Here is an 18809-nt window from a genome sequence, read left to right as displayed (position 1 = left end):
TTATTAGACTTCAAAGGAAATCAGAGAATGTGACTTGGGTTCCGGCGTCGCATTAGTCCGGCGCTCGTCAGTACTACTCCCGACGGGTCCAACGGATGAGCGCAGGCTGAATTGGTCGCGCAAACATGGATGTGTGATCCGTCGGCGGCACGATGCCTTTTCTCCCATCAATGGTGCTCAGTTTGTAGTTGCGCACAATAGTGCCAACAATGACGCCCAAGTTCAAGTAAGCAAACTTTTCGCCGATGCAACGGTGTCGCCCAGCGCCGAACGGGATATAAGGACTCCTTGTGCCCTTTGACACAGCACCATATCCGTAGTCTACAACATCGTTGACATCCACAACGTCATCGCCTGGCTGTGGCTCATCCCATCTATGCGGATTCCAAGCTTTCGCGTCTGGGAAAAACTCATCGCTTATGGCCGTCACCATTGGCGAAGCCAGCAGCACCTTGTCAGTGCCGACCACGTAAGGACTTCCGGGGATGGTCAGAGGGCTCTTTACTTTGCGGAGGATGGAATGAATGGAGCCATGAAGGCGAAGCGTCTCTTTGACGACGTTGTGTAGAAGTGGAAGCTTATCCAGATCAGAGTATTGCATCGGTGGCAGTCGTTGTTGATCTCCATGGCCGAGATTCTGCACTTGCTCTTCATAGAGCTCTTGTGCGATTTCGGGATGCGCGGCTAGGCGAAGCATGATCCATGCACTGGCTGAAGATGATGAGTGCTGACCTCCCATGAGGAGCGTAATCATCATGCAAGCAACTTCTTTATCGGGCACCGGTGTTCCGTCCTTGTAATTGGATTTCATAAGATTCCACAGCATATCGTATTCGTCATCGACACCGAGGTCGTGTTTGCGACGTTGGATGATGATGTCCTCGTAAACGTCTCGCATCTTGTTGTGCGCAGCATCGCGACGACGGTTTCGGGGTAGAGGTAGCCAGGGAAAGAGGAAGTTGATCGGGGTGAATCCCTTAGTGGCGAGACTGTCAGTATCATCCGTGCATCTTAAAATATGGGGGACACCTACCATGTCAAGGTCGTGGTACAGCTCCGCAAACTCAGCCGTCAGCTTTCGTCTGACCTCCTCTCCCTGCAATGAACGCGCTGCGGTGAACAGTGTGATCTCGGACATGGTGGCAGAGATGTCAACAATACCCGACGCACCTTTCCATGCAGGGTCCATCTTGATGTAATCGACCACTTCCTTCTCAATCAATGGAACATGGGACTCCAGAGCCTTTTGTGTCAGTCCAAACTTGACAAACTTCTTCTGTTCCATCAACTTCGAGTTGGGGCAGTCGTAGATAACATCCTTCCCGAAAACAGGTATCGTAAGCGGTCCGTAAATCTCCTCGGCGTTGATGTCCTGAAGCTTTCCGTTGAGAATGAAGTCGTTTCCCTCGATTCCCAGATAGCATGTCATTTTCCTGCCGAAAAGAGTGAAAGTGAAGACATCACCATACTGACCAAAAGTTAGCCAAATGGTTCTGTAGAGCTTTGGTAGCTCCTTTGCGAGATTGCAGCAGAACGCACCTTTGCACGGTACTTGACGAAGAAAGCCACGGGATCCATGCCGTAGGAGATGGCATTGCCAATATAGGGGATCCAGTGAAATACAGCTGGTGGTTCACTCTTGCTGTGGAAAAGTGTCTGACGGCAGGCATTGAGTAAAATTGACACGGCCAATCCAACGAAGCCATAAAAGGTAATAGAGGCCAAACTTGACAGGTCCAGGAACCCTAATGAATCTGACATTTTCCGGCTGACTGAGCTTTTTGAAATCGATCCCTTGCAGAATACTCGAATAAGTTGTCAAATTAGAAAAGGAGGAGGACTATGTTCGAGCTGACACAAAACACCTCAATATCAGCTTAGATCAGGTAACCATCAGGGAGACCATTATATCTATGTTTCGTATGTAGGTAGTGGCACATAGGCAGATGTTCAAATCTCCGTTGGCGATTTGGGACCAAGTCTTTGAACATCTCAATTGACCTGTCGAATTCGTATTCGTCTGGACCTACAGGCCTTCGACTTTCGAGGTGTCATTAACGGCGATGTCCACATCGAATTTCTTGCGTTCGGTACCCTGAGCCTGGAGCTCTGAGGTGGTTCGTATTCGTATTGTGGTACGTACCTAACCTCATTGAGTCGTAGGCGGTGCTGAAGCCAGTTGAGACCAACGGGCCCAGAAATAAGCATAAGCACTAGAAACTCGCTTTGGTCTTGTGGAACGTCTTTATTGATAAATGCACAATCGACGCAATTTATAAACCTCGTACGACGACGGTGGGGTCTAGTCGTCATCGTTAAGACTGCGCTCCCTGACTTGGAGAAGGGCCAGAACGTCGGATCTGAAGTAACTTACCCTTACATCCGTTCTTTCCTCAATATACTTGCAAGCCTGGTATTAATAGTACAAGTCTATTTCTCTTTCTCCGTCTTGTGCTCATTGCTTTCTTAACATCTCTACTCTTTTTGACAGTATTTCCAATAGCGGGCTACACTCGCTGCACGAATCTGCCGTCCCCATTTGATCATGGCGAAGTAGGACGATATCTGTGCCATGGCAGCAAACGCAGCAACTAGAAATGCGTTTTGATACCCCATATTTTCTACCCAAGGGGTGATACTGATACCTCCAGTTAGCAGAATGAACCTTTACCGAGAAATTAATGACGACTCACCCATAGGAAACAGCAAAAGACATGGTGTTGCGGATTAGGATGACGGTGACAATGGCGTCTTCACCCAGCTCCTTATAGCAGTCAATGCAGTAGCTTATTGAAAGCTGGCTGCCGGCAGTGATGGCAGCACCGAAGACTCCCATTGCAAAAACCAGGCCAAACCAGTGGACTTCATGTGCAGCCCCAACTCCCCAGAGGAGAAGCGCACCTGGGATGCAGATCAACAGCGCCGTGAAAAGCCACAAACGAAACTCAGGTTCCATGATTCCATTGTTACGGCGCGCTTTCCAGATGACGAACTTGTCGCCGAACAGCCCGGAGTACACTGTTCTATAACAATGAGTTAGACTATGGATCATAGCGCGAGAGTGAATCAGACCTTGCTTACCCAATGCCGACTCCGATCAAACAGGATATGTACGATAGTCCGACAATGCTTGATCTAAAGTTGTAAGGCGAGCTCGATAAGATCAACGATGCAGTCCCGTTCAAAACATTGAAGTAACAAACGACAGCTCCGTACATGAAGCCGGCGAATACGATTGATGGGAATTGAAAGTAAAGAAATGGCCTGACCACCATCTCTACAAGCGACGCGTGGTGGTTGATGTCTTTGTTTCTGAACATTTTGAGCTTGTCGAGGTACGTCTTTTTCGTCATTATCGGTTCAGGGCTGGGGGGCGTCTGGACAGGGGCGACTCGATCCGAGTCGGATGGATCTTTGGACCCTTTCTCGAATGCTGATGGTGTGTAGTCTACTTGATAGGGTTCCGCTGCCAACACGTCCATCCGCTGGTAGTTGGTCTCTTCCATGAAGAAGAAACATATAACGAAGCCAGCTCCGCAGAATATGGCACACCAGTGCTGGATTTCCAAGTTAGTACTAGGAGCAAATGCAACCCCCGAACTCGAATACTTACTAGAACCCATTCCCAGCCTTGGCCGTCATTCACGAATCCGGCAATGACTGGTGCGAGGAAGTTACTCCCCACTAAGAACAGGGCATAAAAGCCCATGTAAGTACCTCTCTCGTGTGTGAACCACTGTTTCTTATTGTGAGACGAGATTCAGAATCGTAAGAAGTGTAATATGAACGGTTTACATACCACGTCAGCAATGGAGATCTCGCAAAGAGACTCTATAGGGGCTCCGATCCATCCTTGCAAAACTTTGTTCGCAATCCAATTACTGCTGGTGGTAGCATATGGAGCCCACAGCATGATGGCCTACCAATGTCATCAGCCTGAATTCTTACAAACAACTGGCATGGCGAAAACTGACCATACTCCCTAACAGAGTAAACAGGTACACGGGCCGTTTGCCGAACTTCTGGGCAAGTGGTTGCCATACCAGACAACCCCAGCCAAATGCCAGAAACATGTACCCAGTTCCGGAGTTCAAGTCTGCCAGGGTCAGACCGGTCGCGGTGGATATCGGCACGAGAACAGAGTAGATCGCGGCCGATGCGATTCCCACTGCGAGGCAGTACCTGCAATATAGTGCCATTGAATTAGCTTGGAAGAAAGCGTGCAGATGCATTGTCCACTGGAATTGACTTACACACAAATGCATGCAAGGAGCTGATACTTTCTACGGGGGCTCCAATTCAATGGGTCATCAGGGTCATTTGATGGTGTTGGAATCAAGACAATGTCTCTTCCGCTTCCCTCAGCATGCCGCGAGGCCATCGTGCCCTCAAGATCAACCAAGTGGACCGTTCCGGGGATAAAGCCCGGCGGCGGTGCCATTCCGACCGTGCCGGAGCCCATGTTCGATTTCGAAAGTGTTCTAGTAATATTTTTTGGGTAAATGGAAGTGGTCTGTCGGGCACAGAGTCAAATAAAGAGTTGCGAGAGGAGGATAATCGCTGAGATGTAAAAGAGATAAATGGCTCTATCTATCTTCCACTCAGAAATTGATAGCAATGATGAGAGTGAAGCCGAGAAGCAATCCCGGGACGACCAGATGATAACAGACTTTGAGCGCATGCTCCGAGCTTCTGTGTGACAAGATAGGCATTCTGTTGATAAAGCACACGGGGAGCATGGTAGAGGTAGACTCGGCGGCCGCAATTCTTTTGTATGGGGCCAATCATATACAATTACGAACTTATCTCATATGGGCCAGCCCTTGAGTCTGGGGTAATCTCCACCAAATGACTGACTTAGCAATGGGGTAAATGGATTTAATCACTACGCGCGCAGCAACTCTGCTGGGCCCGGCATCGTCGTAGTAACACCACAACAAGGTTACAGAAGCACCGGAAAATTAGGGTGAGGATATATTCTGCCACGGTTGTCTACTACCTTGACAACAAGCAGCAGATTATGACATGCATGAAGCTTGTGTGGATAAGCAAGTAGCCAATGATTGTGAATTACGAAAGCTCGGCGCTGGCTGATTGCTGTTAAATGCCCTGAGCTAGCCAATCATTTGTATTTGCGAAGTAGCGAGGAGCCAACTCTGATAAGGCACGCATCACACCTATTGGGACGACAATCCAGTCCTTGAGGGGACACTAACAGCAACAGAGCATTCGTGCGACAAGGACAGAATATTCCAAGATCGGCAGAGTATGCCGAGGGAAGTTCTCCAACTGCGATACATCAGCGAAAAGTTCCGGTCTTCTGTCTATCTGATTCAATGATAAATTTCCCTTAGGCCGAGGGAGGCAGCGCTGCATTGATGAGGGGAACCTCCTTGCGGACTCCAATAGATTGTGCATGCTGTCGTCACAATCTGTGGCGATAGATCGTCGGCCGATGTGCCTGTGAAGTTGGAAAAGTTCCAATCTTCAATTAACGCGGAATGTTCGGATTGCTGATTACCCCTCCCCCGTTAAGATAGGAGCATTGATAAAACCATCATCCCGAGTGCATCTAACATAGACTATTGATCTGGCATCGGATCACTTTATTTCCCGTTATTTGTCAACATCGACTTCCATTTAGCAGCCTACTCATCACTCATCATGGGCTCACTTGCACCAGCTTCGTGGGAACTCAAGGCCGACAAGCTGAGGAAGATCCTCAAAGACTCTCTCAATCCGAAATGGCTCTTGGCCCCGGGAGACCTACCTTCCCCAAGCCAGCTGAACATCTCCAAGTTCATTGACACATGCAAGCTATTGACGCCATGGGAGCAGGAGATCACAGCATGCAACGGCACCGAGCTAGTCCGCCAAATGGCCGCTGGCAAGCTTACCGCCGTTGAGACAGTGACGGCTTTCCTCAAGCGCGCTCATGTGGCTCATCAGCTGACCAACTTCGCGACCGAGTTTCTGGTCGATGACGCGTTAGCTACTGCTGCGAAGCTTGATGCGCAATTCAAGGAGACTGGAAAGATTGTTGGGCCGCTACACGGTCTGCCGATATCCATCAAAGAGCATATCGGACTCAAAGGCAAAATTGTTCATTCGGCCTACGTGGCTTGGGCTGACAACATTGCCCAAGAGGACGCTCTAGTTCTTCGGCTGGCTGCCAAGGCTGGGGCTGTCTTCCATGTCCGCACAAACGTGCCGCAGAGTTGCATGGTGAGCCAACTCTTTCATGAAATTCCGAGACAACTAGACTAACCGTCTCTGTTACAGCACCTCGACTGCAGCAATCCCATCTACGGCACAACGGTCAATCCCTACAATCGCAACCTCACATCAGGCGGCTCCAGCGGCGGCGAAGGAGCGTGCCTCGGGCTACGTGGCTCTGTCTTGGGACTCGGAACCGATATTGGGGGTTCTGTGCGTGGGCCAGCGGCCTTCTGTGGCTGCTATGGCCTTCGCACGACGGCTCTGCGCAATCCTTACAAGGGTATCTGCCTACCGGGCCTAGGCCAAGAGAGTATCAAGTGTATCTTGGGCCCGTTGGCGAACAGCATTTCGGACATTCAGCTATTCGAAGATGTTGTCCTCAATCAAGAGCCTTGGGATGAAGAAACATCTCTGGTTCCTCTGCCTTGGAAGAAGATGGAGCTGTACCAGCCAGGTCAATTCACCGTTGGTGTTATCTGGGACGACGGGTAAGTGATTCCTAGCTCAATCGCTCCCAGAATATCGAGTGGATGCTGACACTAGCATTCCAGAATGGTCCATCCCCATCCCCCAGTCATTCGTGGCCTCAAGCACGCTGTCGACAAGCTCAAGACAGCTGGGGTGAAAGTTGTGGACTTTGAGCCGTACAAGCACAGCGAAGGCGCGGAGATAATTGAGCTTCTTTATTTCCCAGACGCGGCTGAGACACAGAAGGAGGTGCTTGCAGAAGGAGGCGAACCAGTAGCACCATTAACGGAGTGGGCTTTCCAGTACTCAAAGCCGGAGCCGCTCACCATCAGAGAAAACTGGGAACTGAATGTGCGAAGAGAGGCTTTCCGTGAAGAGTAAGAACAACTATCTTCATTCGCTTGACTGACAACTGACATCGCCGCCACTTAGGTATCACAAGACCATGAAAGATCGCGACGTCGATTTCATCCTGTGTCCCGCCTATGTAGGTGTTGCTGCGAAATGTGGCACACCTCAATACTGGCATTACACGACAATTTGGAATATCCTTGATCAGCCAAGCATTACCTTCCCGACTGGTCTTCATGTCGATCCTGCTATTGACGTGGTCGACAAAGACTACAAGCCACGCTCAGACACCGATGAAAGAGAGTATAAGAAATGTAAGTTTACGCGAATTCCAGATGCATGAGTCTGCTGACGTATCTTGAAATCTAGATATACCGGAAGAGTTCGTAGATGCTCCGATTGCCCTGCAGCTTGCTGGAAAGCATTTCCGTGATGAAGAGACAGTGGCTGCAGCAGATCTGGTGACAAAGATCATTCAAAGCTGAAAGCAATCTGGCTACGAAGAGCTAGTTCAATCGCTTGACTTACTTGGATCCCCGGGCCGTGATGAATAGCATAGTTGGAGTTCGTTTTCTATCAAGTAGGGTGGGACAAAAAACACAGGCGGGGAAAATGGCCCTGTTTCCGAACCTCGCTCACTGTGTGGAATGACCCAAATTCCTTGCAGAATCCTTGGTACTCGGTACTCGCAGTTCAATGAAGACCATTTCAATGTTCAACAGATCAGGTGACGAGTATATTCAAGTCGTTCACCATCCAAGATCACTGAAGGAAGCAAACTGATGTATAATTACCGGGTTGACAAGTGAATCTCAGTTGGATCCGCGTATCTGTCAAATGCAGCCATGAGCCTGTAATTCGATCTAGATTTCCAGGATCGATGCTAGAAAGAACAATTGGTCTCTCAATCACCTTCACAGTAAATCTCGCTCTCACCAAGCTCAACCGGCTGGCCAGGATCTTGCTTCTAGATACAAGCAACCTGACCCCGCAGAGGATTGGTGCCCCAAGCTCCCCGACGATAAGCCGACCCACCAGGGATGTTGGGATGATGCTCATGCGGGGTTGCGGATTCCATGCCCCTGATAAGACACGCGGATTCTGCGCAGTCCCCTTCTTAATGTGACTTTGTCTCGCAACTAGCATACTTCTGATTCCATGTCGTCTCAGACCGATTGCAGGAATTGGCTCATTCGTCACACACCATAAGCGCTTTACAATGCCGAAAGCCAAGTTACGGACGAAAACTGGATGCTCTACCTGTCAGTCCATGCGGTGTCTTCCGACGACATTAGTCTTGATGCTAATGAATAACAGGCAGAAGGCGTAGAGTGAAATGCAGCGAGGAAAAGCCGACATGCCGAAACTGCGTTGCTTCAAGTCGCGGGTGTGTATGGCCATCTTCCAACGACATGTACGACAGACGTCATCGCTCTCGTCGATCTTGCTCCGATGATAGGACCCTGCCATCACCGTCTCCACGCAGCGAAGACTCCATCATCGCTTTGGAGCTACGAGAGTCACCGGATCTCGAACAGGAGCTTACTCGCCACTATTTCAACGTTTTTCTCTCAGTACTGTTGCTCCCCACTGTCAGGGAGAGTGACTTGGAAGGCTATGGGTCGCAGGTGATGAGTATGATGCATCGCTCGGAAAGCGTCAAGTGCGCCGTCCTGGCTGCATGCGCTTCTAATAAGTACATGCTTCAGAGGTCAAGGAAGTACCATGACGCAGCATTGGGTTACTATTTCCGCGCCGTGGAATTGGTCAACCGAGCTCTTCATGACTTGAGTGCAACCGCCAAGGGCCCGGACGATCCCCTACTGACTACTGTTGTATATCTCTACTTATATGATGTAAGGACTCCAAGACTACTAGGTCTCGGATTTCAGGCTGATGTTGTTGTGTGATAGATGTGGGGGCCGCCCGACGAGACTCTGGATGCAAGAAAGCATGTCGACGGCGCCATGAATCTGCTTAAGCTCCGATACGAGGACACTGGCTCACCCATGTCGATGTCACGCCCACTACACCGAATCAATACCGAGAGCGTGCTCTATCAAGCATTTCTACTTGCAATGCGAAGACCATTCGCGCCCAACTTTCACGTCGACGAACAGTTCCTAGATCGATCCGAACACGTCTTGAACGCGAGGAAGCTCATCGACATATTATCCGAAGATGATAGCCCTGTGTTAGGCTTACCATTGCCACTGTACCGTCTGATAACAGACCTCATTGACTTTCTCAACTCACCCAAGCATCCCACTGAAGCTTTCCTTACTCGGATGAGAGAAGAGATTGATACATGGGAAGGCTTTGTCTTGGTCGAAGATACAGCAGCCGACTACCCTCCATCCCTGACAAGCTTTCACAAAGACGCTGCAACTCTTTTTGTTTTAGGCGCGTCACTACTACTAGACTACATCTCAGAGTCCTCTTCTTCTTTGTCTCCGTTAGCGACTCAGGGCCCAAAGATTTCTCACCTCAGCTGGAGCCCATCGCAAGAAACATCAAACATTCCTAGGTGGCAAGTGCAACGTGCATTCGAGATTCTTCGCCGACCAGCTGCGTACGAAACTTGGACTCGATGCTTCTTGGGAGCTTGGCCAATGTTGATCCTGGGGTACTCCGTTACCTTACCCGAGGACATCTCATTGATTCGACGTGTTTTGAACCAGATGGTAGAGCGCATGGGGTATGGAGAGATCCAAAGGATCCTCGACGATCTAGAAGCAGTATGGACTGTACGAGCTGGTTTTCCAACAAAGAATTCGGGTGGGCCTGCAATCAATCGAGAGTCTCTGGGACCTCGTGCTATTGAAAGAACTTGTGTGATCTGATGATGTATGAAATAGGCATGGAATAACGAGACCTAGATCAACATAGATGGTTGTTAAACACTGTTCTGTGTAGACAACGCTAATGCCCCCTTCATATTCTACAGCAAGAATGAACGACAAGTACATGGTCTCAGCCGCTTGCAAGCCACTCAATGACTTAGGCCTTTAGCATGGGCCTTGGCAACATGCCTCCAATATCTATCTGCACTCTTCTCTCTGATGGTTCTTCCGTACTTGGTCATGATGAAGATACTGGCGTTCCAGACAAACCCAATCACGCCAACGATGATGTAGGTATCCCGATAGCCCATATGGTTCAGCCAAGGCGTAATTCCATAGTTGATTGCGAAGGACATGGTGTTGCGAATTATGACGCACGTTGTGATCATGTCACCGCTGAGTTGTGGATACGATGCAATGGCATATCCGAGGGAACCCGCGACAGCGAGGGCGTTATTGATGGCGAGGGTGAACTGGGAGATGACTAGCCCCATCCAGTGAATGTGGTAGGTCACGCCCAGGCCGTATAGAAGCATACTAAACGGGACCAGGAACATGGATGCAGAGAAGAGCCAGAGCGAGTGCTCAGACTCGGAAATTCCGTTGTTGCGTCGGGCGAGTCGGATTGTGAGCAGGCGACCGACCTTACCACAGTAGTAGCCTCTGTAATTTGAACGTATCAGCAAATATCCTCCAATCTTTGGGTGTGGAATAGAGAGACTTACCCGACCATGGTACCGAGCAAGCCACCGGAGTAGGCCGCAGCTACACCAGCCGTAGAGAAACCGTACATGGTAGTGTAGACAGTGCCAGCCGTGGCATTCTGCACACCCGACCATACCAAGTTGTTGGCACCGTACATAAGACTAATTGCGAGTCAACTTGCATATCCATCTCGTGGTCTCGTAGAAGCTCTCACCCTGCGTAAACGACAGAGGGGTATGTGAAGCCCCTAAGTCCACCCAGCGCAATATCCAACATGCGGTTGGGCCTTGGCTTGTCCTTGACACCGAGTTTTTGAATGTACGTCTTGCGGGGATAAATCATCTGTCCGGTTTCGGTATCAACAGGCTTGGTGTTTGTCATGTTTTTCTCGCCAGCCTTTTCAGAAGACCCCTCATCCGCATCACTTCCGTTGTGTTGCTCTTGAACTCCGGTTGCGTGACCTGGTGCTATCCTGTGCTCGATTGGCCTCGCGGGACGATCGTAATTGGTCTCCTCCATGAAGAGAAAACAGTAAACGAGAGCAATGCCGTTGAAGATTGAACACCACCACTGTGATAGAGAGCAAGGATTAGCCAAATGAGGCTTTGGATGTAGCTAGCGAGAGGGCATACCAGAGTCCACTTCCAACCCATGCCCACGTTGATGAAGCCTGAAAGCATCGGGGCAAGTTTGCCCGTCATCGAAAGACCCCACCCATAGAGTGCAAGGTATTTGGGGCGCTGGTGCGCAAACCACTGCGGATTATTAGTCAAGAGTATCCCCCAAGGTCTTTTGAGGTTCTCACGATGTCTGTAATGGAAATTTCGGCCAATGATTCAACGGGGGCACCAAATAAACCAAGAAGTATGCGATTGGCCAAGTATGTGTGTTTCGTAGTGCACATCGGGGCGGTTGCAAGGATGATCTAAGAGTTCGGCGCATTAGGAATGATACCGCCTTGGATGTTGGGTTTGCTTGGAGAACATACGATATTGGCGATAAGGGACGCAAGGTACGCTGGTCGCTTGCCGTACTGAAGCGCAAATGGTTGCCAGATCAGACATCCCCAGCCATAGAACAAGAACTGAAGAATGACTTCCATGTCAGTACTGCATTGAAGGTGGCTTGGAGTCTCCTAACCATGATACCCGTTCCGTTGTTGATGTCAGAAAGCGACAACCCCGTTGCTTTTCTAATTGGGGTGACAACGGAATACACAGCACTACTTGGGATTGCGATCATGATGGTGTACATCAGAACGCAAGATGTCGCAAGCCATTTCCGCTTCTTGGTCCAGTTCAACGGGTCCTCTGGATCTTCTGACGGCCGAGGAATGAGAACAATATCTGCCTCATCGGATCCGGATGCATGTTTGCTGATGACGGAGCCGTCCACGTCGATGAGCCTGGTGGTGCCGGGAGGTAGACCTTGACCGTCCGTCTCAGCGGGGTTTGAGTGAGCCATAGTGTCGATCTTTCAAAGTCTCCGCGCAAGTGTCAGCTGGCTTGGGAGATGATTGAGGTTCAAGGTGAATCGGCAGAAGAGCGTCCTTGAAGAGCTGGGAACCATGTGCGACTGCAGCTACTTATCAGCGTCACCCAAGGAGACGTTCGTGTGGTATGACGATCTGAAGGGACATACGGTTCAACTTAACAAGTTGCACGCACCCGCCACCCGGGTACGGCAATCAGCTATCTCGGTGTAAAGCGAACTACTTGTCACGCGAGCCTGTGTTTGGCCCAGGCGTCAGTTTGCGGGAAAAGTGATAAGACAAATCAGGTTCTCAGTCTCGGACATTGACATGGGCGTTCGTATGAGATGGCTGACACTCAAGTTGCCCACTGCATGTACTTAGATAACGACGCCAAAGAGGCACACAAACGTGGGACGCCACGGTCCCAAAGAGCTATGGATAACGATAGCAGAACGTCTCCCATGGATCCGCCGCCTAAAGATATGCGCTTACATCTCCTCGTTCCTGGGTCGTCAACCGCCCGCATAGAGCGGAGCCCCTAAGAACAAGGGTGCTGGATGTAATTATGAAGTAGCGCCAGGATGGATGCTACAGTACCCATCACAAGACCAAGATGGCAGTTGACAGCGATAGGCGGGGGGAGCTCAATTTGGCGCTATCTGAAGATGGCAGATAGGGAAGACACTATCGTCCAGATGGGTCATTGTGACAACGTATGCTCTACTATTAGGCAAATGATATTTGTGAAGCCAAGCAGCTGCTTTATTCATGCTGTGCTTTCGTTTTTGGAGTCTTGCTTTGAAATGCTGTGCAACGTGACCAAAATTTAGACCGCACCCCCCGACCCCAACCATCCCCAAGCTCGCCCCAAATGGCTATCACCACAATTCCGAAGGGCTGGCGAGAACTCGCACAAGTCTGTATCGACATCCAGCAAATTTCGGTCCCCAAGGAATATCTGCTTTCCAGCGACCAGCTTCCCCCGAAAGATCGTCAAAATGTACTTAGTGTTCCAAGCGAGTCTGGGATCTTGACTGCAGAGGAGATTCGGATGACAGAGCAGGATGCCTCAAACTTGCTAGGAAAATACAAGAGCGGCCAATGGACTGTAAAACAAGTTATCACTGCTTTTCTGAAGAAGGCGACGATAATTCATCAACTGGTGCGGGTATTCCACGCGATCAGGGTTATTCCTAGCTAATAGAGTGTTTCTACGTGCCAGACCAACTTCGCTACTGAGATCTTGGCTGAAGATGCTTTGAAGAAGGCCGACGAGCTTGATGCGCACTTTCAAAAGACAGGTCAGCTAGTCGGCCCTCTTCATGGCATTGCAGTGTCCGTTAAGGTAGATTTCGTTTCTCCCGCATCGAGGGATCTGGTTACTAATTTGCGCATTGTAGGAACATATAGGCATGGGTGGCCACATCACTCATGCAGGGTTTGTGTCAAAGATCACAAACATCCCGCTCGAAGACGCTCTCTCCATTCAGATCTTGAAGAAGGCAGGAGCAGTTATCCATGTCAGAACAAATCAACCTCAAAGTCTCATGGTAAGCATATTTGTCTGCTCTACTACCTACGGCCAACTCAAGAGACCGCAAACAAGCTGACCTTTCTGCTCCACAGCATTTGGATTGTAATAACAACATCACCGGGTTGACCTTGAATCCTCACAACCTTCTATGCTCGCCCGGAGGATCCTCCGGTGGTGAAGGAGTCTCAGTCGGCGCGAAATGTTCAGTGATTGGCGTGGGTACAGACATTGGTGGCAGTATCCGTATTCCCGCCGCTTTCAACGGTTGCTACGGACTTCGCCCGACGGCTTTGCGCGTTCCAAATCTCGGAAACTTTGGTATAACATCGGGTCAAGAGAGTATCCGCGGCGTAGTTGGACCGTTGGGTCAGAGTGTTGAGGATCTGGACCTGTTTATGAGTGCTGTTCTTGCAGCTGAACCATGGGACACCGAGACCATGTTGGTCCCAGTTCCATGGAGACCTGTTAACCTCAAGAAAGACATCACGGTAGGAATCATGTTTGACGATGGGTGTGTCCCTTCTTTTTATCTTTCAATGCTGTCTTTGCCACTGACTCGAGCATTTTCAGATTCGTTAAACCGCATCCTCCTGTATTGCGAGCTCTCCATTCGGCTGCGGACAAATTGAAACAAGCTGGGGTCAAAGTGGTAGACTGGGAACCCTACGACCACCAGCGCGGCTGGGAAATAGTAGTAAGTCGCCACCCTTTGCTTAGACTTTCTTCTTCGAAGAGACAGAGCCCGTAAGGTTTCCCTTGACTAACTAGGGTTAGTCCGCTTTGTATTTTCCCCAAGGGCCGAAGCCATATCTTGATACTTTCGCCGAAAGTGGCGAGCCAGTCCTCCCACTGACTGATCATGCTTTCAAGTTCTCCAAAGCTGAGCCACTCACAATCGCAGAAAATTGGGACCTGAATTACAGGAGAGAAGCATATAGACGAGACTACCATGCTCTCATGAAACACAAAGGCGTAGATGTCATCCTCTGTCCTGCGTATGTTGGCGCGGGTGTATTACAGGGTGGTGCCGAGTACTGGAATTACACAGCTATTTGGAACGTGCTCGATCAACCTGCAGCTATTTTGCCGAGCGGACTGAAGGTTGACAAAGCCATCGACAAGCCCGAAGAAGGCTACACACCTCGAAACGAACATGACTCCAAAGAATGGAAAGCCTGTAAGTACGATCAACGGCGCACTCGAGCTGCGTTATTTGTGGGAGACGCTGACGGTGCGGTACTATGCAGATGACGCCGACCTTTTCCACGACATGCCTATTTGTTTACAGCTTGTTGGAAAACACTTCGAAGATGAGGAAGTACTACAGGCAACTAGGTTGGTTGACCGCATCCTAAGGGCATAGATTTCGACTTCTACCTACCTAGTAGATTAGACAGAGACAGTTGTCCGGGACTCAACGCACAATTAGACTAGACGCCAGACTTCCGGCTTACCTCAGTGGCTTCAATAGATACGTTTCTACCTTTCGCCAGCAACATTTGCCTTCTTGTATTTCCTTGGTATGAGTATACAGAAGGGTTCGCGCCATATGTTTTGAGTGAATGGCAACTTGAAGACTGATGTGAACTCTTCTCACTAATGCCTCGTACCGAAAGGCGAGGACGATGGGGAGTGAGAGTCTTGACACCAATGCCATCAGACTCTGTGTGTGCCACCTTCAAACATGTAATCAGCTTTGTAAAAACTTCTTCTCCCGTGAACGTTGACGTAAACAACCAATGTCGATTGCAAGGCCCCGACTTGAATCAGCGAATAACATGTCTCTGGACTCCAAATGGTAAGAAGCCGCCGGGTGTTTTTACAAGAATTCGATGACGTAGCATCCGTTGAAGTGTCTGTTTATCGTCCAAGTGTCTTTCCCTTGGATGCTTGGCTGATTCGGGGCTGGATTCCGTAGGTAGGCAGCAAGGCACGGAAGGTGTTAGATAACAACACCCGCGGACAACCGGCTGTATTGTCCGATCAGAAAGTAATTCCCCGCCGGAAAGACACCTTTGGCCTTGCTTAATTCCCCTCATAGGGTTGGTTCAACTAGTGGTCGCAGCGGGGGTTGGCATGGGGCCGCTGTGTTGATAGGGCAGTCCCAGGCCCCAACAGATTATTGCAGTCAAGCCCCGGCCTACTAAACCGTTGCAACTGAGCGGGGTCTTCGATCGCTGTCGGATGCCTATTTCAGAGGCCGAAAGAATGATACGGCCCATGAGTTGGTTCAACGTCCGGTATCGCGATAATCACAGCAGCTTCGTAACGTATTCGAAAGATACCGTTCTTTGTACTAGAACACATTCAAATTTAATTGGGCACTTGAGGAAGCCACTCAGATAACGATATCAAAGCTCATCAGTGTTTTTAGAATCGGTCATCATCATTTCTTTGATCATCACGTCGCATTCACCCTGGCCTGACCAGACACCTTCAACGCACCTAGCTAGTCCCAGACAATCAACATGACCCGACTCATCGAAACCGTCGACCTCTCGAACACATCCACGGCATACTACGCCCCAGCAACAATCACTCGCGCCGGTTCTCTCGTGCATATATCGGGCTTGCCCGGCAACACTAAAGATGGCCAGGTGCCGTCGGACTACGACTCACAAATCCACCTCGCGCTGCTCAACCTTCGCAAAGTCATCATAGCTGCCGGATCGACTGTGCCAAATGTTGCCAGTTTGACTCTGTACATTGTGGACTACGATGCCTCCAAGCGTCAGCACGCCCGCCACGTACAGCGGTTCTTGGGAACGCACCGCCCCGCAATGACGCTGGTCCCCGTACAAAAACTGGCGGTGCCGGGCTGGTTGATCGAGATAAACGCCGTAGTCGCTCGGCCAGAGGCACCTCCAGTTCCTCGAAGTCTTCCTTCTGTGCAGGAGACTGTCGATGTTGTTATCATTGGTGCGGGATTGGCGGGCCTCTCCGCTGCTCATGAGGTCCGGCGGGCTGGGCTGAGTTGCGTCGTTTTGGAAGCCCGGGATCGCGTAGGTGGCAAGACGTGGAGTCAACCGATGGAGGATGGCGGGGATAACGGAGTGTTCGACCTCGGTGCGGCCTGGATCAACGACACGAACCAAAGCAGGATGTATGGACTTGCGAAGAGATACGGCGCCGAGTTGATCGAACAGAACACCAAAGGCAACTGCGTTCTTCAAGATTTTGATGGCAAGTGCAGTCCTTTCCCATATGGAGAGCTGCCCAAGGTGAGTTTCACGTGTTTCCTCGCAGAGTTCGACTTTTACTCACATTCTTCTCCCGGAAATAGTTCAGCGAAGCGACTCGTGATCATTTGGCGCAGATTAGAGACATGGTAGAAGCAGACTGCCAAGCCCTCGACGTTTTCAGACCAAGGGAGACATCTCTCGATTCCCTCACATTCGAGGCCTACCTCAAATCTCGCGGTGCCGCCAGTATTGCTCTGGCCACGGCCACTGTATGGACACGGGCCATGTTGGGCCAAGAGCCGAAAGACATATCAGCACTGTACTTCCTGAACTATTGCAAGTCCGGTGGTGGACTGCTGCAGATGCGATCCGACAGGAAAGACGGCGGGCAATATCTACGAGTGCGCCAGGGCACGCAGCTCTTCTCCAAAGGGTTGGCTTCCTCATTGCCTGAAGGTGTCGTCCATCTCTCTAGCCCCGTACAAGCTGTTGTGCAGAACGATAATCGCTCCGTAAAAGTCGAGGCCAGTGGCAAGGTCTACTCTGCGCAAAAGGTCATCACCACCGTCCCCGGGCCCTTCCTCAAGACGATTTCGTTCCAACCAGCACTTCCCCACACGAAGCTGGCTTGGATTGATTCTCAAACTTACGGGTACTACACAAAAGCTATGATGGAGTTTAGCGCCCCGTTCTGGGTTGAGAAGGGTTACTGCGGCTTGGCTCAGTCTTTCATAGGCCCAGCCTCCGTGATCCGTGACACGAGCAGTCCGGCAGACAAGAAATTCGTGCTGACGTGCTTCATGGCCGGCGAACCTGGGAAGGCATGGGCAGCAACAACAACCGCCGAGCGCGAGAACAGCCTGCTGAAGCAACTGAGCGAGTTGTATGGCGTTGAGAACATCCGTCACCTTTTCAAACAAATGGTGTTCTATGAATGGGTCAACGATGAGTTCTCAGGATGGGGTTGCCCGTGCACATCGCTCACTCCTGGAGTTCTTGACACGCTTGGTGGAGACGGACTCCGGGAGCCGTATCGTGATGTTCATTTCGCGGGAACAGAAACCGCTGGTGAATGGAAGGGCTACATGGAGGGCGCTGTACGAAGTGGAGAGCGGGCTGCTGCGGAAGTTGTGAAAAGTCTCCAGGGCGGTGTTGTATCGCGCCTTTAGTTAACCTTTTCTTCAACGCAAGAGGGTTAACATCACTAGAGGTCAACATTATTTCAAGATCTGAGATACCAATGTGCCTCTTCTTCTGGGACACCACTGTCATGTCTACAGACTTTTAACCCGGCATTGTACTAACCCGCACGAACTTATAAGCAGCCTAAACACCGTAGTTTGTTTCACCGGCACAGATAGTGGTTCACTGGTAATGTGTGCTAATGGCGTCGAAATCAGCGGCGTCGGACTTCTGTGTTCTCGCCGTTGTAGAAGACCGTGTGGCTCAGACAAGAGACGAGAGCGCTGTTACTCTTGCCGGCCTCAGTGCATGAGCCTGGTGTTTCGCCCACCGGCCTGGCATGCAAGCTTCATCCATTCACATTCGTCCAATCTTTTGACTGGCCCAGCAGGTTAAGGTTTGCCCTTCCGAGGCAGTAGTCCCGCAGAGTCTTTCTCAGTCGCAAAGCAGATGTGGGCGTTCACAGTCGCCTCTGGTGCAATGCTCGGTCACCTCGGTTTGTGGGGGAGCTTACAGCCAGTCCATGCAGGAATGTAAGTGTTCATCAACCTAGCTCCGGTGCGATGGACTCGGGATTCTAGGACAGCCTGGCCTGACACATTAGATGTATCACGCCTCTTTTGACTTCCACCAACGGCTTTTGAGGTTGCGAGTGTGACATTGGATTTTACGCTTATCGAAGGGATTTTCTTGTACTTAAACGTGGCTGGAGGCTCGATTATGTAGGTAGCCCGTACAGCGTGCTTGAGGCTTTTGTAGTTATTGTTGTCATCGGCTAGTCAATCTCTGGTTATCATTAAGTCCTGTGCCTACATAGTCCTGAACAAGTCGACTTGTAGACTTCTCTTTCT

At 50.3% G+C, this 18809-nt stretch overlaps 7 protein-coding genes across 7 annotated transcripts; 4 read left to right on the top strand and 3 right to left on the bottom strand.

Annotated features, from left to right (window-relative positions):
• Positions 1-73: 73 nt before the first annotated feature.
• On the bottom strand, positions 74-1761 carry BDP55DRAFT_564205 (14-alpha sterol demethylase Cyp51A; the record flags this gene model as incomplete). Its single annotated transcript, XM_060570310.1, has 3 exons — positions 74-976; positions 1034-1468; positions 1540-1761. The coding sequence occupies 3 exons, from the start codon at positions 1759-1761 to the stop codon at positions 74-76; spliced, it is 1560 nt and encodes a 519-aa protein (XP_060423667.1).
• A 382-nt stretch (positions 1762-2143) lies between these two features.
• BDP55DRAFT_681188 (major facilitator superfamily domain-containing protein) lies at positions 2144-4513 on the bottom strand. Its single transcript, XM_060576165.1, has 7 exons — positions 3975-4513; positions 3800-3919; positions 3614-3736; positions 3082-3557; positions 2694-3023; positions 2375-2638; positions 2144-2302 (listed from the first exon to the last, which is right to left on the bottom strand). The coding sequence occupies exons 1-6, from the start codon at positions 4263-4265 to the stop codon at positions 2476-2478; spliced, it is 1503 nt and encodes a 500-aa protein (XP_060423666.1). The 5' UTR covers positions 4266-4513; the 3' UTR covers positions 2144-2302; positions 2375-2475.
• Positions 4514-5220: 707 nt separating this feature from the next.
• On the top strand, positions 5221-7854 carry BDP55DRAFT_681166 (amidase signature domain-containing protein). The gene is made up of 5 exons (XM_060576164.1): positions 5221-6225; positions 6283-6707; positions 6771-7064; positions 7120-7352; positions 7408-7854. Exons 1-5 carry the CDS (start codon positions 5665-5667, stop codon positions 7521-7523), a joined length of 1629 nt encoding a protein of 542 aa, XP_060423665.1. The 5' UTR covers positions 5221-5664; the 3' UTR covers positions 7524-7854.
• Positions 7855-8160: 306 nt separating this feature from the next.
• BDP55DRAFT_593273 (uncharacterized protein) lies at positions 8161-10045 on the top strand. The gene is made up of 3 exons (XM_060570948.1): positions 8161-8300; positions 8356-8894; positions 8952-10045. The coding sequence occupies exons 1-3, from the start codon at positions 8258-8260 to the stop codon at positions 9879-9881; spliced, it is 1512 nt and encodes a 503-aa protein (XP_060423664.1). The 5' UTR covers positions 8161-8257; the 3' UTR covers positions 9882-10045.
• BDP55DRAFT_621046 (major facilitator superfamily transporter) lies at positions 10031-12050 on the bottom strand (the record flags this gene model as incomplete). Its single annotated transcript, XM_060571345.1, has 7 exons — positions 10031-10544; positions 10607-10747; positions 10801-11156; positions 11219-11341; positions 11392-11511; positions 11575-11670; positions 11727-12050. The coding sequence occupies 7 exons, from the start codon at positions 12048-12050 to the stop codon at positions 10031-10033; spliced, it is 1674 nt and encodes a 557-aa protein (XP_060423663.1).
• Positions 12051-12931: 881 nt separating this feature from the next.
• BDP55DRAFT_637406 (amidase) lies at positions 12932-14957 on the top strand (the record flags this gene model as incomplete). The annotated part of the gene is made up of 7 exons (XM_060572983.1): positions 12932-13222; positions 13283-13405; positions 13461-13610; positions 13687-14105; positions 14165-14288; positions 14369-14771; positions 14842-14957. 7 exons carry the CDS (start codon positions 12932-12934, stop codon positions 14955-14957), a joined length of 1626 nt encoding a protein of 541 aa, XP_060423662.1.
• An 890-nt stretch (positions 14958-15847) lies between these two features.
• BDP55DRAFT_593266 (flavin-containing amine oxidoreductase) lies at positions 15848-18343 on the top strand. The gene is made up of 2 exons (XM_060570947.1): positions 15848-16815; positions 16878-18343. Exons 1-2 carry the CDS (start codon positions 16063-16065, stop codon positions 17943-17945), a joined length of 1821 nt encoding a protein of 606 aa, XP_060423661.1. The 5' UTR covers positions 15848-16062; the 3' UTR covers positions 17946-18343.
• Positions 18344-18809: the final 466 nt, after the last annotated feature.

This window comes from Colletotrichum godetiae (genome assembly GCF_030913485.1).
Source record: "Colletotrichum godetiae strain CBS 193.32 chromosome Unknown BDP55scaffold_67, whole genome shotgun sequence".
Classification (NCBI taxonomy): Eukaryota; Fungi; Ascomycota; class Sordariomycetes; order Glomerellales; family Glomerellaceae; genus Colletotrichum; species Colletotrichum godetiae.
Note: the sequence above shows the minus strand (reverse complement) of the source record. Positions and strands in the feature narration are given on the sequence as shown.